The sequence below is a fragment of the Cyprinus carpio genome, chromosome B19, assembly GCF_018340385.1.
Source record: "Cyprinus carpio isolate SPL01 chromosome B19, ASM1834038v1, whole genome shotgun sequence".
Taxonomy (NCBI): domain Eukaryota; kingdom Metazoa; phylum Chordata; class Actinopteri; order Cypriniformes; family Cyprinidae; genus Cyprinus; species Cyprinus carpio.
The window spans coordinates 20742989-20759532 of NC_056615.1; the positions used below are offsets into that span (position 1 = coordinate 20742989).

The 16544-nt window shown below is 37.7% G+C and overlaps 2 protein-coding genes across 2 annotated transcripts in view; both read left to right on the top strand.

Annotated features, from left to right (window-relative positions):
• Window positions 1-342: 342 nt before the first annotated feature.
• LOC109073676 (hepatic leukemia factor-like) lies at window positions 343-11630 on the top strand. Its single transcript, XM_042745728.1, has 4 exons — window positions 343-1353; window positions 4618-5049; window positions 7524-7768; window positions 8523-11630. Exons 1-4 carry the CDS (start codon window positions 1161-1163, stop codon window positions 8736-8738), a joined length of 1086 nt encoding a protein of 361 aa, XP_042601662.1. The 5' UTR covers window positions 343-1160; the 3' UTR covers window positions 8739-11630.
• Window positions 11631-13354: 1724 nt separating this feature from the next.
• Window positions 13355-16544, top strand: part of LOC109066350 (glutamate receptor ionotropic, NMDA 2D-like) — an 83800-nt gene continuing 80610 nt past the window's right edge. The window contains exon 1 of the mRNA XM_042745725.1: window positions 13355-14075. The gene's annotated coding sequence lies outside the window, so the exon portion shown is untranslated. The remainder of the gene's footprint in view (window positions 14076-16544) is intronic.

Here is a 16544-nt window from a genome sequence, read left to right on the forward strand (position 1 = left end):
AGATTTTTGATGAGAATGCTGCAAACTATTTTTTTTAAAGCCAACATAAATAACAAAGAATACATTTATAAAAACCAGGCACTTTTTAAAATTGCTTTTTGTCATTGACACGCACATGTATTATATCGACCTTTGTCCTGTTGTTTTGATGCATGTAGCCTCCCGTTCAAATTAGTTCGATCTCTGAAAATGTAGCGGCACAGAAGAGGTTAGTGAGAAACAGGGGTGGTCTGACATTAATATGTAAACAGGGACACTTTCTATTGGTCAGAGCGGCTCGTTTATCATATTGTGGGCGTTGATCGAGGAGGTGTGTATAATGAATAATGAATAGCCCCGCCCTTCAGTGCCGTTCCCCCGTGAGAGGTGATGTCACGAGCGCTGCCCGTGTACGTTCCAGCTGACTCTTGCTACGAGACCGAGCGCTCGCTTTACCGAGTGCCTGAAGAAAGAGAGAGAGAAAGAGGTTGCGGAGGTTAGCTACAAAAATAACGAGAGAGGAAAGCAACAAAGAGGGCAGAGGAATAATAACAGCCATCTCACCGCTCACGTTTAATTGTTTATTATATTCAGAAGAGGGGACCCATCTTTTTATTTGCACACGGAGTTTTTTACAGCTCTCTCTCCATTCGATTCAGTCTGATATTGTAGTTCACTCGCAGTTTCCTGCCGACTCTGGGACTCAATCGTATTTCTGCCTCCATGGACGCCCGTCTAATCCAACTCATTCGTTTTTTCGGGGAATATTTCTGTCCTGGACGCGAGGAGCACCAGTTTAATACGATGACATACGTCGACAAATGAGCGGCGATCCCACGGAAGGTTTACTGAACGCCAAACAATCTGCAGAATATTCTTTAACGGGAGCCAGTGCGTTTGAAGAGGATGAAGTACAACTCCGGCATCTTTCTCACTTGAGCGGACCGTACAGAACGTCAGTTCACTTCATATTCCTAATGAGAACGCATTAGGACTTTGAATTCGAATTGCTCATGAACTTCAATACACATACCTACCCCGGTTCGTTCAACTGCCAAACTCTGGGTTTTTGTACATTTCTACTTTTGATTGGAACACTTGATTCAGTCAACCAGCTCAACTGTCCAGTGATCTGAAAAGTTATTAACTGCTTAAACCTGGACCTAGTGTTACACCGAGTAATGTCCAGGCCAATTTCTCAGCTACTGCCACCTGACCTTCCAGCAGGGACCAGTCCACAGCTCGGTCCTGCTAACCCTGCAGGTACCACCACCAATGGCCACCTGAATAATTCCATGGCCAGTCTGAAATCCCTTCTTCAGCTGCCTATTAAAGGGGACCAGAGAGGGAAAGACTGCTGTGCTGAGATGAAAGGTGACTCACTCTGTCTATCTCATCCACTAATCCACTCTTACACTCTCTTAAATAGTGTCTCTGTTAAAATAATCTGTTATCCACAATATAATTTTTGCTTATAGTGTAGTTAAATCATCAACAGAGAGCAGCAATGTAACTTTTGATGCCTCACAAGCTCTAGGCTGATCTACCTCGGTTCTGTGCAACCAGGAAACATCTTCTATTCTTCACTCAGTCAGGCTGTTTCCTCGACTCAGTGGTTAAATCGTTGACAAATGATGTGAATTGACGGGTTCACTATAAATTAAAGAAATGTAAGGGCCTCTCCCCTCTCTTAAAGGGATTTCTGAAGCTCCAATGGCTGCTATTAAAGGGATGCCATCCTAAAATGCATTGAGGTGTTGTCTTAATACGGATGTACACATTACTATTTGCTCAGTTGCGCACTCTTGTGGATAATACACGTCACTTCAGGTTTAGAAATAATAAAAAATAATAAGAAAAATACTGTGACAAGTCAGACAGCACTTTTAGTAAAAGCCCAGTGTTGTATTATCAAAATGTATTTATTCGTTCTTTAAATACAAGTTTGTTTTTAATAAATTTTCCAGTGTTATGACATCTTTGCTGCTGTGCTTTGTTGAAAACTCCCACTCTCCATCAATATCCTCTTTCTCTTTCCATTTGTTACCATTGTTTCCCTCTTCCAGTTTATTGGTTGCAACCTCTAGAACATTCCTCCACTTCCCATTTGTCAGGACACTGTTGTTGTCGAGTAAAACAAAGCTTTTTCCCAGCTATCACTATGCAGTGCATATTCCCCAGCTCCGTCTTCAAAAGCCCCTGTGCTGGAGATGACAGCTCAACTCCCTGCTTCCCTCAGAAGCACACATGCAGCATTCTCATTTGCCAGCCAGATCCAACCCCCCCCCCATATCTCTCATCTCTCCATCTGAGCGATGGGCAGAGAGAAAGAGACTTCCATCTTGGCCCATGGCATTCCAGCCGTGTACATGGCATTGTGTGTTTCTAAGCCTATTGCAGCTGTGATACTCCAGCAGTTCAAGGGTCATGTAATCGTGAAATTTGTTTATTCATTAAGCACACTGTACGCCTGTATGCATGGGTGCCATGTTTATTTGTGGAAATATGAGCGGACCAATATCACAACTATTTATTATTTTAGTATTATGGTTGAAAACCAATAAACATCCAATTAGGGATGGGTGATATGGAAAAAATACTTTATCACAATTTTTTTTTTTTTTTTTTTAAATGTCACAATTCACTATATTATAACGATTTTATCATGATTAAATTGGTATTTATTTTCAGGTGCAATAGGTGTATTTAGCAGGAGCGTTCAAGAAATTGAATAAACAAATATAAAAATAAAACCCTATATAAACTGATTCCTAAAGCAACTGTATTAAAGTTTTTCAGTCAAGAATAGTGAGTGATTTTTCTCTTTGTGTTTTGTTGTTTTATTAATGCTAAAGGAATAGTTCACCCCAAAAAACTAAACAAAACTGTCATCTGTCTATCAATTTTGTCATAGTGTTTTATTTTTATACCACCATTTATTAAAAAGTTGTTTCAAACCTGAATGAGTTTCTTTCTTCTGCTGAACATAAATGCTATTTTGAGGAACGTGGAAAACCAAACAGTTGCTTGTCCACAGTGACTTACATAGTATTTTCTTCCTGCTATCAATTTCAATGTGGACCAGCAACTGTTGAGTTACCAACATTCTTCAAAATATCTTCTTTTGTGTTCAGCACAAGAAAGAAATTAATACAGGTTTGGGATAACAAGTGAGTGAGTAAATAATGACAGAAATCACATTTTAGGGTGAACTATCCCTTTAATGACAGTATGTTTAGCCTGTATGTCTTTATGTCTGTGCAGTCTGTATATTTAATACACTCAGAAATAAAGGTAAAACAGCTGTCACCGGGGCGGTACCTTTTCGCACACCCCTGCGTCCAATTAAAATGATATACTGTTTTATCTACATAAATAAAAATAAAGCACTAAAAAGACAATTATTATAACTGCTACAAGTGAATTTCATCCCCCAAACATTATAATGTACAGTAAGTTAAGAGGATATTCATCTTGAGATTTGCTCATGATTACATTTAACATTATTATTAAATAATTAGTGTTTTAAAGATGGGATTTAAGTGAGTATTAGATGATGGCGAAGATAATCTAAATGTAAAAATAATGGACATGGGCATGCGGAATTAAGTATTCCGTATTGGTCGCCGTGATTTTGCCAAGTAAGACATGTTCCTGGATCAACATCTTTTGATGATCCTGGATCAACATCATTATCCAAAAATATAGACTTAACCCAATCCCTACCCCTAAACCTAACCCTACCCATAATTTAATCCTAAAATCGGTGTGAAATGATAGCTGATTAACAAGGGTGTAGAAGCACCTAACCCTGATCGTAAGCCTAAAACAGATTATTTCCTGAAAAGTTATCCCTCAATTCTGATTGGCTGATAGGAATGTTGTTCCAGGATCAACAAGGACGTTGATCCAGGAACATGTTGTACTTGGTGAAATCATGCTCAACATTCCGTATTATCCAGCAGTGTTTTGTTGTTGTTGTTAACTAAAGTTAAAACTACTGATAATTGTTTGTGGTAATTACAATAAATCTACATAAAATGACTAAAATAAACTAAAAATGTTTTATAAAAATAAATGAAAACTATATATATTAAAAAGTAATAAATATTTGGATTAAAGCATTGAAATAATCTAAAAATAAAAGCTAATAAAAACTAAATTAGTAAAATGATTAATTACTATTAAAATAATGTGTAATTAATATTAAAATACTATGTAAGTTTTTTTTTTTTTTAAGTTTACAAAATTTATAGAAGTACGTGATTAAGCAATCTTCCAAACCGTGTTTTTGTCTTATCCTTAATCACTACAGAATGCCTACATTTATATTCAGACCGTTCTTCCATAAGACACATGCAGTTTTGTTTATTAACCACTAGAGCTCCAAAAGTTGCACATTGAACCTTTAAAAATCCAGAATCTTGCTGATAATGTTATGGTACTGATATATCATGCATCCCTTGAAATTTTAATTTGCACAAATTTTGAGCTCTGTGCAATGGTAAATTTTTTTTTTTGTGATTAAGTCCAGAATTTTAAAGATTTTCTTTCCATGACATATATACTAATTTATTTATGATAAAAATAAAAAAGTGAACATATTTGATGGATTATTGTTCTTTTTGCCACTCTCAGATAAAGATAAACATCTGGACTCTGATGAGGATTCATTGGGTGGAGTTGGGGGCATGAATGGTGGGAACGGCGCCCCGCGTTCCACTAACCAGTCCGCCTTCCTCGGCCCATTGCTGTGGGAGCGTACATTGCCGTGTGACGGAGGCCTGTTCCAGCTACAGTACATGGACCTGGAGGAGTTCTTGACGGAGAATGGGATGGGGTGCATGCCGTCGGGAAACACATGCAGTACGGCCGCTCAGGTCCCTTCCCAGAGCACGCAATCGGCCGTACCCTGCCAGAGTTCCCAGTGCCCACCTTCTTCCTCTCCGCCCTGCTCTTCCTCCGCCTCCTCCATCTCTTCCCTCTCCTCATCGTCTTCATCATCCTCTTTACTGGGTCTGGATGTGCCACAGGGCCCTGGACTGCTGGGAGGTCCAGAGTGTCTGCATGGTAAGAATGTTTTTCATTTGATTTTCTGATGAATCATAATGGCTTGCTAATGGTTTAGTTGTCGCATACTATGTTTTTAACGAACTGTCTAAAATAAGTGCATATCGCAGATTGATTAGTGTGTGTCTTTACGACAACTTTATTTTTTTTCCTCCACTTTTTTTTGTGTATTTTTGTGTGTGCATTGGTGTGAACATGAGCAGGATAGTTTCAGCGACTCATGTAGACTGCAGTGAGGCATGATGGGATGTCTAAAACTGTTGGCATCTGAAGCCCAGGGCAATGCAGGCTTTGAAGCTTTAAGGGCACAGCTGTGTGTGTGTGTGTGTGTGTGTGTGTGTGTGTGTGTGTGTGTGTGTGTGTGTGTGTGTGTGTGTATGTGTGTGTGTTTGTAGAGTGGAAATGTTTCTTTACAGCATAATCATCAGAGCAGATAATAACTTCATGTAATATTTGGGGAAGCACCAAATTTAGCTTTATCATGCAAAAGAAATCCTACCTAACAACGTAATGGCATTAGTGATTGCACATAGTGCAATACTTCCAATATGTCTATAGTTTTGTACATTGTTAAATTGAAACCAAAATAAATTACTGTGCAGTATTCTGCACTGTATACTATTTACAAAAAGATCCATTTGAATTTTCAAAATGCTGCACAGAAAGAGGGAAAGAGAGGACCGCTGGGTGCATTTCTATTGCATGTTTTGAAATCTCTCTATCTCTCTCTCTCTCGCTCCCCCTCCCTCCCGCTCTCTCACACATTGGGGCCATGTGCAGTAGACTTGTCACGTGCTGATGCAGAGAGCAATAGAGAGAGAGATTGAAGGAAAAGAACAGACAGGGGAGGAGAAAGAGGGGCAAGAGGGATAGAAAGAGAAAGCTAAAAAGATATGCATTTTAAAAGATATGTATGCATATGCCGGGTATTTATCTTTTCTTCATGGTAAAACAAATGTTTGATTGAGTTTGGACATCTGAAACAGATCAAGTTGTGTGTGCTGTGTACTGATATGTGTGGTGCCAATAATGTGATAGATAGATAGATAGATAGATGGATAGCATTTGGTTTGTTTTTGTATAAAATGATAGAATGATGTATAGAACGATTGAACGACAGAACGATAGATAGATAGATAGATAGATAGATAGATAGATAGATAGATAGACAGATAGATCTGTAAGTCTATACGGATAGATAGATAGATAGATAGATAGATAGATAGACAGATAGATAGATAGATAGATATTATTATTATTATTATTATTATTATTATTTAGATAGACAGACAGATAGATTGGTCTTAGGTTGGTCTTTATATTAACAGATAGATAGATAGATAGATAGATAGATGGGTTTGTCTTTGTATGGCAGTATAAACACTGTATGTCATTGTGTGTGTTTGTATAGCTTGTACGATGTGAATTGTGCACACAGCTGTGTCTCTTGTTTATGTCTCCTCCCGCATAGAAAGGAAGAGGCCCAAAGGACAGCTGGTCTTGTACATGCTCATGGGAAAAATAAAACACTTTTTTCCCTTGCTAGATTTCAGATAGATGAGGATTAGTACAGGAACTGGACAATACGTTGGTTTGGTGGGAGGGCGCTTTACGTAACGATCTTCCTATATCACTTTGTGTTGGTCTTTGTGCGTTGTCTTAATGAATGAAAAACAAACTTTGGCAGGCCTCCTTAGAAGCTCTTTATTAAATTACAAAGAATTTGATTATGTTTACATGAGAAAATTGGGCTTTCGAGAGCTGGTTTAAGTCTGAAGCCGGATTGTTCTGTTGTTGAAATAAACAGAATTATCTTATTTCAACATTTACAGGCAATGTTTAAAGGTGCATACAACAGCAAATGCTACTCGCATATAATTAGCTCTTAATCATATGTGTGTATCCCAAAATACGTTAAATCTGTGTAAGAAGTTACTCTGGAACAGTTTAAAGCAGCAGTTCAGAACCACTAAAGCAGAAACCGCTATTACAGCTAATGTATCATAATTAACGTCAAGTGCTCGCCTTCAAATCGCAGCGTTATCAGCTGCTCTAAAAGCATATTTCACACTAAAAAGAGGAAGAATATATGAGAAGTAAGCAAAGTGCTGTAAAGTGCTGGAAAACGAGGCTCAATGAATTTAAACGACCTCGGCCGAGAACAAAATGTGAGCGTTTTCAGGGTCAGCTTTATCGTGTTTCTCTGGATGTTTATAATGAATTGAAACTGCAGGTTGGCTTGTCGAACTTGCCTGCCAGCTGCTGAAATTGGCAAGTGTCCACGTTGGCTTTTGGCGCAACCTTGTGGCCAAAACAAGCCACTGCATCTAGTCAGGGAACACACACTTGTATTGTTCATAATCCTCTTTGCTTTTAGCCCAGACGCGTGGTGTTTTCATCTGTCTGGTAACATGTGGTCTGCGACATGTGAGAGACTCTTTTTTTTCCTGACGCTTGTTTTATTTTCTCAACAGGGGCTCAAACTGTACCACCTGACCCTTCTCCAAGCCCCTCCTGCCCACCTCCGCCGGTGGTGCCGCCCACCAATGTGGCTGATGTCATGGTGAACTTTGATCCTGACCCCGCTGACCTCGCCCTGTCCAGTGTGCCAGGCCAGGAGGCGTTCGACCCGCGCAGGCATCGCTTCACAGAGGATGAGCTGAAGCCTCAGCCCATGATCAAGAAGGCCCGCAAAATGCTGGTGCCAGATGATCAGAAGGTACTACAGATAATTTTATTTTTAGAGATTGTTTTCCAAATTTCTTATCATGCTGCTGGCACGCATCTATGAATAATCAATGAAAATTAAATATTATAAAAAATTCTAAAGGATAATATACAGTTTTAATCAGTATCCTAAGAGTCCATTTTATAAAAAACATCAACCATATTGTTATAAACATTATAACTTTATGGTTCTGTGCGTGAATAAGCCGCTGTTATTCTGATTATTACATATTACAATAGATAGACAGATAGATGATAGTTTTCCAAATTCCAGATAAACTTGATTGCTTTATCATGCTGCTATGCCAATATTAAAATTCTAGCTGATATTTAAATTTATATGAAGCCAGCAATTATTAATAATATGGTAAATAACAGGTAAATGGCCAATGTTAACAATTTATAATATTTGGTGTAAATAAATTAAAAATAAAACATGCACACGAAAACCCTCCAAAATAAATTGTTTTAAATTTATGTATAGAATGAAAAATGGATATTCATTTTATGAGGATTAGATTTAACAGTATAATTATTAAATTACTAAGTTTTGTGCGCATAAATGTGAGCATGACGATAAAGCTAATCTAAATGTAAAAATTGGTGGAAATTAGCATGCACAATTAAATATTGAATATCAACTGATATGATTAAAATAGGTAATATTGTCTAATAAACCATATGGTACTCATATCATGTATCCGTAATTATGATCTGACCCTGTTCCCCATTTTTTACCTTCAAAGGATGACAAGTACTGGAGCCGACGCTTCAAAAACAACGAAGCAGCAAAGCGTTCTCGCGATGCCCGCCGGCTGAAGGAGAACCAGATTTCATTCCGAGCGGCATTCCTGGAACGGGAGAACGCCGCCCTTCGCCAGGAGGTTGCCGACATGCGGAAAGAGCTGGGCCGCTGTCGCAACATCATCAGCAAATACGAGAGCCGTCACGGAGACTTATGAAGAAGAGAAAGGAAGAACAGAAGGAAGAGAAAGACACAATTACTGATTTTGAAATAGTGTTTCAAGGGCTGTTCAACTCATCCTGGAATGGCATTTTCTCGTAGCGTTTGCTTCAAATAAGCACTATGATACTCTGTTCACTGATTTACATTTCTTTCCGGACATGCAGGGATCGGTTGAATTAGCTGGTGTGGTGCTTGGTTGAAACAAATACTTGAAAAATTGTGGTTCAAAGTTGAACAGCCCCAGCATGAGGGATGTGCACAAGGTCTACCTGGACTAGAAGCACAAGTGCATTTCATAAGCATCGGCTCTTCTCCTACGATACACCCCAAACCTTGACTGAGGATGTGCAATCAAATCTCTTATAAATACTCACAGATCATAAAGGCAGATCATTTATAATGTCACGTAGCCCTTGTGAACATCCTCTTTCTACACGGGATGATTTTCTCAAAGAGAGAACTATACAGGAGGCGGTAGAGATGTAATTTTTTTCTATGACAAAAAACACATTGTATATTTTTGAACTGTTAGGGTCAGCTATAATAGAGTAGATGAAGAGGCGGAGGAGGAACGCGGATGGCGGCGAGAGCGCGAAAGAGATTTTGACATAGGAAAACTGTATATTTTTATACTTGCAGAAGCAGGCAGGCGATGAGATTTTGGAAATAATCTTTTTTGTATATTTTATATATGGGTGGGAGGGTGCGGGGAGCTGGACTGAAAGAGGGCTATATGAAGAAAAAGTCAGGATCGTTATCATTAAATGATATATTTTCAACATCAGGGGCAGTCAGGCTGATCAGGAAGAACAAGACTAAAGGGACGAATGTCAATAAGAATTGGGAAAAGAAACGGAGCTGATGAGAAGCTAAAAATAGCGAACATGAAAACTGTATAGTTTCAAATTTTTCATCATGGATTTGTTTAAGCACTTGTTTTGGTATATTTGATTCCTTTTCTTAAAATTCAGTGTGATTTTCCTATCCTGAGGTGAGAGAGAGAGAGAGAGAGAGAGAGAAAGATGGCATTACATCCTGTCACTATGTCTCGGGAGTCATGAAATGTGTGCAAGATTTTTCTGTGTATATATTTAAATGTTAAAGCAAATATGTCCACATGCACACACAGACACACACACACACACAGACACACACACTCTTTTGAACACAAACTGGACATGGGTTTTCATGGCCAGTATGTTTATATATATATATATATATATATATATATATATATATATATATATATATATATATATATATACATATATATATATATACGCACAGACAGACTCTTTGAAGACGTGAACCACAGAACTGTTAAAAGCAGCAATATCCTTTCTCTCTCTGTCTCTGTTCCTCAAGCTTTTGACGTTGTGATCGGTGCTGGTTTGGCATTTCTCACCCAGGTCGAGTCGGCAGCGAGTGGGTTGCATGCTGGCGCATGCTTGCGTATTTTTCCGCCGCAGGAAAAAACACTCTTCGTGTTTACGATCGTCATTTTATATGGTGCTCGCCCAGTCTCTTGACCCAGACGCACATAACCCAACAGTTATAACCTGTTTGCCTATAACCTTTGCTCTTATGATTTCTTATGATTATTGATCATTGTATGAGGGATTGTATACATATATATATATATATACATAGACCTACATGAGTATATCTATACATTTCCTCAAAATTAACCCCACATCCCCCCAAAAAACATGCACCCTAATACTACTGTACCATACAAGTACAATATTATATATTAAATATGAAACTATTCTCTCACTAGATATATGTGTGTACATGAGTATATGCTTGAATATGTGATTATAGATGTAATTTGCATAACTTGAATATATAAATGTAGTATCTTTCCGATAAAAAAAGACAGATCTGATTTCTTATCCGTTTTCTCAGGTGTCTGGGATGACTATAAAAAAACATGCCACGCTGATCAGTGATACTGTGGCTTTTTTTGCTTGATTGTTGTCCAATTTTTTGAAGCCAGCTAATGGTGGCTGTATAATTTCATGGAAATGAATAGTGCACTATCAACTATTTTTGGAAGAAGATTCTGTTAAAAAAAGAAAAGAAAAAAACAGTGCTGGATATATAACTTTATTACTTTACAGATTGGAATTAAATGTCTTTTCCTTTTGAACCTTGTTGCTCTATTATTACGATTGCTTGCATTATCATTGCTGTTGTTATGATTATAATTCTCACGTTTCTTTTCAGTTTTTTAACTTACTTTTCGTAGGAAATGTATTGCTCTCTTACCTCCCTTGTAACCGCAAGACCATCTTGAATTACTCAATGGAGCCCGTTCACTGTTGGAACCATCCACCAAGACTGTGCAAGGCCTCAAGTGCATTGGGGGGGCCGTAATCTTGTCCTTGTGTGTATGAATTTGATATAACCCTGAAACAAACAAATAGTAGACTGACTGTTCCTTTTTCTTGACAGAACTTCTTCTTCTACCACCTTTGACTCACTACTTTTTGATGCCATGCGTTTAAAAGAAGCTTAAAGCAAGTGAAGATTGAAACCTTAAAGAGCTTAAAAACTTTTGACAGTGCTATTTTTCTATGTAACTGTGTGCACATACTCTTTCATGGGCATTGGCAGCCCGTCGTCGCTTTTGTAGTGATGGCGTGCTGCTAAATGTTATTGCGGGTATTGTATTCATCATTTTATCCCTTTTCCACGTGGATTACGAACAGCTCCCTGTTTGTGACTGTTATGAACTATGAATCTTATGAGTGCACCACTACCAAACATCACTTGGTAATGTCTACTGTTCCTGCCTATAGGGATGCTGGGAAATGTGGTCTGCCCCCACCCCATCCCCCCCTCCCCAAAAAAACACCAATAAATAATTACCCCTGTTCACTGACAATGAATCACTTGTGCTGTAAATACCAATTTATTTCAGAATTGATGGTTGAAAGCAAAGTCATTTGTAAATAGGCCATTTTGAATGAATGCCTTGGAATCTGATCAGGAGCTGATTTGTTATAAACCACTGGTAAACCAGAACATTATGCCAAACTCTGACTCACAATCTAAATGGTGATAGAAGTGCAATAGCAGCTCAGCCCTTGCTTGTGCATTTTGTTTACTCGCTGCTATTGTCAGTCTCTAAGCTAAGTGAATAAAGGTTAACAGCAGCTGTGTCACACACCCTATCAGCCAACTATCCAAACCAGTTTCAGGCATGCAAAAGGCTCTTTTAGCCTGCTTGCATGCCATCTGTTTGGCCTTGTGCATCGAATACTTGCATCAATATACGGCTATTATGCTCCTAAGTCTTCTCTTAAATGTATCTTAAACTGTAGGTGAAAGTTTGAAACTGTTCCAATCCAAAACGCTCCAAAAGGTCAAAAAGTATGTCCTCAGTTCGGTCTTTATCTCTGAGAAGCATTCAAATATAGCATCCATTCTCCCAAGTGGCCTTCAACAGAATGCAGGTGAAAAGCTTGAAATTGCAGAGTGAAATGTTTTCACTTACTGAAACGTCTCACTGTGACTCCAGTTGCATCTGATTTTAATTAAGTTAGGGATATGTATGAAAAATGATGTCTGTACAAATCAATTTAATAGGTGTATTGAAAACGGTCTAGACTTCGAATTGGATCACCAACTCAAGTCAAGGTTTATTATTGCGGCTCTCTTCTGCTGCATTGGAGACTAAACAAAATGTACTTTCCCCATTGCGAACATTTAGCACAAGACAGGCAACATTAAACAGTAAATGGAAATAGAAAAATAAAAAGAACATTACCAGGAGTGGGCAACCATAAATTGGACATTAATATTAAATGTGGTGCTCAGTGCATTATTGCAGTGTTGAAGGGAGAATTAATACACTGAGGTCGGTACTGTAATTTCATACACATATGTATGCCTTTCAGTGCCTAGTAGACTTTTCAGGTGGGAGGCTGGGGGAGGCAATGAGTCAGTGCTATTGAGCAGCTAGATGGTTTGAGGAAAAAGCTTTGTTGTATCTGGTAGTGTTATGTGGATAAATAGGAGTGTTTTGGTAGGCTAACATTAGACAACTAAAAATAGTAAACAGAGACCAGCTCATGCTGGTCTGCCAAGGAGTCATAGTGGTCAGCTTACGCTGTATTCACCAATAGGCCGGGGGCTGTAGTTGTCAGCTTGTTGTATATGCACCAGCAGCCCTGCTGCTCATCTTATTTTGGCAGCCCTTTGGAGGGCCCTGACAGTGTGAGGCCCTGGGGCTCAAGGTCCATAAACCAGGCCTGGCCATACATGCTTCATAACATGCCAAAAGTCTTTATGTTTGATTACAATGATATCCCAGAACAGTCTGGTCCTGACAAGCTTCTGCTTACCTGTAGATGGTAGTGAAGTTCAGGCCTCTTGTGTTGATGTTTTGAATCATCTTATGGAGAAAAGATGGCAGTTCTCCATTAATGAGGAGGTGTATGAGTTGTATGTATGTTGCTTTATGGTATGAGTCCACAATCATTGAAAAAGACAGAATATTAAAGAGGTAGCTTGTACAAAAACGTTTTGTGGAACATTTGAGATATGCTTTTTTTCTTTCTTTTTTTTAAGTCAATCACATTCTTCAAAATATATTCTGTTGTGTTCCACAGAATAGAAAACGTCAGATTTGTAACAACACGAGGATAAGGCCTAAATTAGGGGATCTATCCCTTTAAATAGCACATTTTTGGGTGAGGTAAACAGAAATCTTTTTCTTCTTCTTTTTTTTTTTAATCGTTGTATTATAATACCATATTTTGCAACAAAACTCTGTTCCGAATATATAACTACACGTTGTCATATGATCGGACGTAAGGCTAATAACATATGAAACCCAAAACCGGAACCGGACGACGGTCGGTTCTGTTAACAGTTCCCGCCCGTGAACAACTTGAATACCGATTTACAAGACAAAAGACGCGAGTCCCAGTGAAAAAACACTGATAATTCCATGTCTATCAATAGATATTCATTATGAGACTCATTTAACGTTACCTGACAACATTTTACCAATTTTCTGTCAGTTGTTTAGAATAGGATGATGCCAGATTCGCGAATAATGAACACGCTTGACTCAGTCGGTCAAACTAGAAAAAGTTCTGAAATCGTTCACGATTCAGTTTGGTTTATTCGAAAAGTCTTCTCACACATTGAATAATATCAAGCAGTTTTTCACATCGAAAACTTTATGAGACAGAAAGCAAAAAGAACGCTGGGTGAGGTTGAAGTTTAATTTATTTTATGAAACAACTTGGAAAAGTCTTCTATCCTTTTTCAGCGACATCTTTATTGCACATGAAGTTTCGGAACGACTCTACAGCAGGTAAAGACAATTTATATCATATCCATTAGAGCATTAAAATAGTATCAAAATATGGGGATGCAGTAATAATAAAAGGATTAATTTACCACTGGAAACCATTCTACTCGATTCATAAGAAAGGCCCGTTATGAATCAATTTTAAAGAACGACTCTTATGAACCAGTTCTTTTTAATGAGTTGCTCAAAAAGAATGTGAATCGGACTTCACTGTTCATGCCATGTGTTTGCTGTTTCATACAGTGGCGAGGAGAATGCAAGAGTAAGATGCATATTTGTTGTATTTTATTATTTAATTGCACGTAGTATTTTTCTTTCAACATATTAAATTCAAACTGCTAGCTCACAACTCATCCTTTCTTTTGCTGTGGCGCTGCAGATTCAGTAGCAGTTTAGTAAACACTGTCAGAGTATTTTACCATCTTTTCAGATTGGCAAAAGAACACAGGCATTCAAGAACTATTAATGTCATGAAAATCATTGGTTTCACCAGTGTTCTGAGGAAGAAACTGGTTCTAAATTACTAACCCTCACTGTAAGTAATGTGCAGACTTGACAGATAATGGTTTTGACTTGCAGTGAAACGTCTAAACAGCTCAAATGGATCCCTAAGGGGACAGATTTTCGCACAGAAGGCCAAATCTAAACAGCATGAAGATTTTTATTATGGGCAGATGATTGCGAACGCATATAGGCCTACAGTGGCGTGGAAGCGTAACTGATTATTATATGTGTGCTTTTGTATGTACAGGTTCTTAAGAGACAGGAATGAGTGAGAGGTCCTATTCATTAGAAATGTCTCAATAGAAACCATATGTGAGACCTTCCAATACCCTTCCTACAAGTCTACTTATTAATTTTCACCCTGCCTCCCTCTCTCACTGTTACTTCATCTCTCTTTCCATCTCACACCTCATCCTAGTTCTCTGCCTCAAATTCCTGTCTCCTTAGCAACTGCTTGTTAACAGTGGGCTGTTAGGACCCCACGGTCACTGCAAGAGAGCTCGGACAAACAGAGCTAGAGATTGTTGTCTTCAAAGTTGTTTCACAATGTGACCAACTGACCATGTTTGTGTCATAGTGTCTGCTTGATACCATCTCATTTTCAATATTATAACAGATAATCTCTCAAGTGACATGAAGAAAGCAGATTTAGTCCTTTTATTGGATTTGAGTGTAACCTTCAAGCAAAGCTCAGCTGTCTGCGTGCACGTCAAGCATGTGATTTCATAACTGTCTTTTCAAAACGACTCGTGTACTGAATAATTTGAAATATTTCACTGTATGCAACCTGTAGACAAGGACTCGTTTCAGTAGCAGAATCTAGATTTTTCACTGTACATTCATTTAATCAATTACATTTTTTCACACTTCGACCTCTGTATACAGTGCATTATTATTTAATTTCATGTTTTTTTATATTATTGTTATATTCCATTTCTACTGTTATTCCTCTGTATGTCTGCACTATCATGTATTTTGTGCCAAGGTTTCCCAAACTGAGTTTGTGAAGGAATTGCAGGGGGTTTATGAGTTTAATGAAAAGCTAATTATGAATTAAATCATAATAAATATTATATTAAAACAAATTTACACTTACTGAAAAAATGTAATATTTTATTTGTTTGTCTGCATGTCATGTGACAATAACCAATATCATAGAGCACCATGAAAAATCTCAGGGGTACTTCAAATAATAATATATTACCTGAAAGAGCATCAGATGACAAAAAAGTTGGTGAAATTATGAATAAACTATTGCTATTGTGTAAATAATATACAATCATGTAAAGTGTAATGTTTCAAATCACTTTTGTGAAAATAAAATGTCAAAATATGGCTGAAATAATGTTGCATCATCATTCAGTGTAACAGATATATGTATTTAAAAATAAAACAACATACTCTGACCTGTACTTATTAAAATATATAAAATAATAAGTGATCATGCTAAACTTTATTATATTTTAAATATTAAAAACATCTTGCTGACAAATGGGTAAAACTCAGTGTTCTGAAGTATAGTGGCAAAGATCGGTAAAGATTTAAAATGACACTGAATTAGTGTTTTGGGACTGCACTGTGATCCTTAAAAAGTCTTTTAATGTAATCTAAGGATTCTTGTTCTAAATATGGCAAATTGTCTGGTATACAAACTATTGCTACACTGTATGACATTTTTTTTCTGTAAAAAATGTAAGTATGATAATCATTATTTTTTGCTCAGAAAGGTCAAAATGAAACATTAAAAATGAAATGATGCATTCTAATTCCCGAAAAAAAAAAAAAATCTATTAAACTTTTATTGTTTTGATGCTTGAAAACCCCTTTTCATCTTTGACCCATATTAAAACACTTGCTGAGTCAAATGTATTTTTACTCAATATCATCTTGCCCTAAAATGATGGCATGCCGCCATATTTTGTTGCTGGCCCAGGTCCAGGCTCTCAGCAGGAGCCGGCGAGGAGGTGC

What these genes read in the sequence shown, in the direction of transcription:
- LOC109073676 (XM_042745728.1), top strand. Translation starts at nt 1,161, where the DNA reads ATGTCCAGGCCAATTTCTCAGCTACTGCCACCTGACCTTCCAGCAGGG. An exon ending in CTGCTGTGCTGAGATGAAAG is followed by an intron (nt 1,354 to 4,617) that starts GTGACTCACTCT and finishes TGCCACTCTCAG; the next exon opens with ATAAAGATAAACATCTGGAC. An exon ending in TGGTGCCAGATGATCAGAAG is followed by an intron (nt 7,769 to 8,522) that starts GTACTACAGATA and finishes TTACCTTCAAAG; the next exon opens with GATGACAAGTACTGGAGCCG.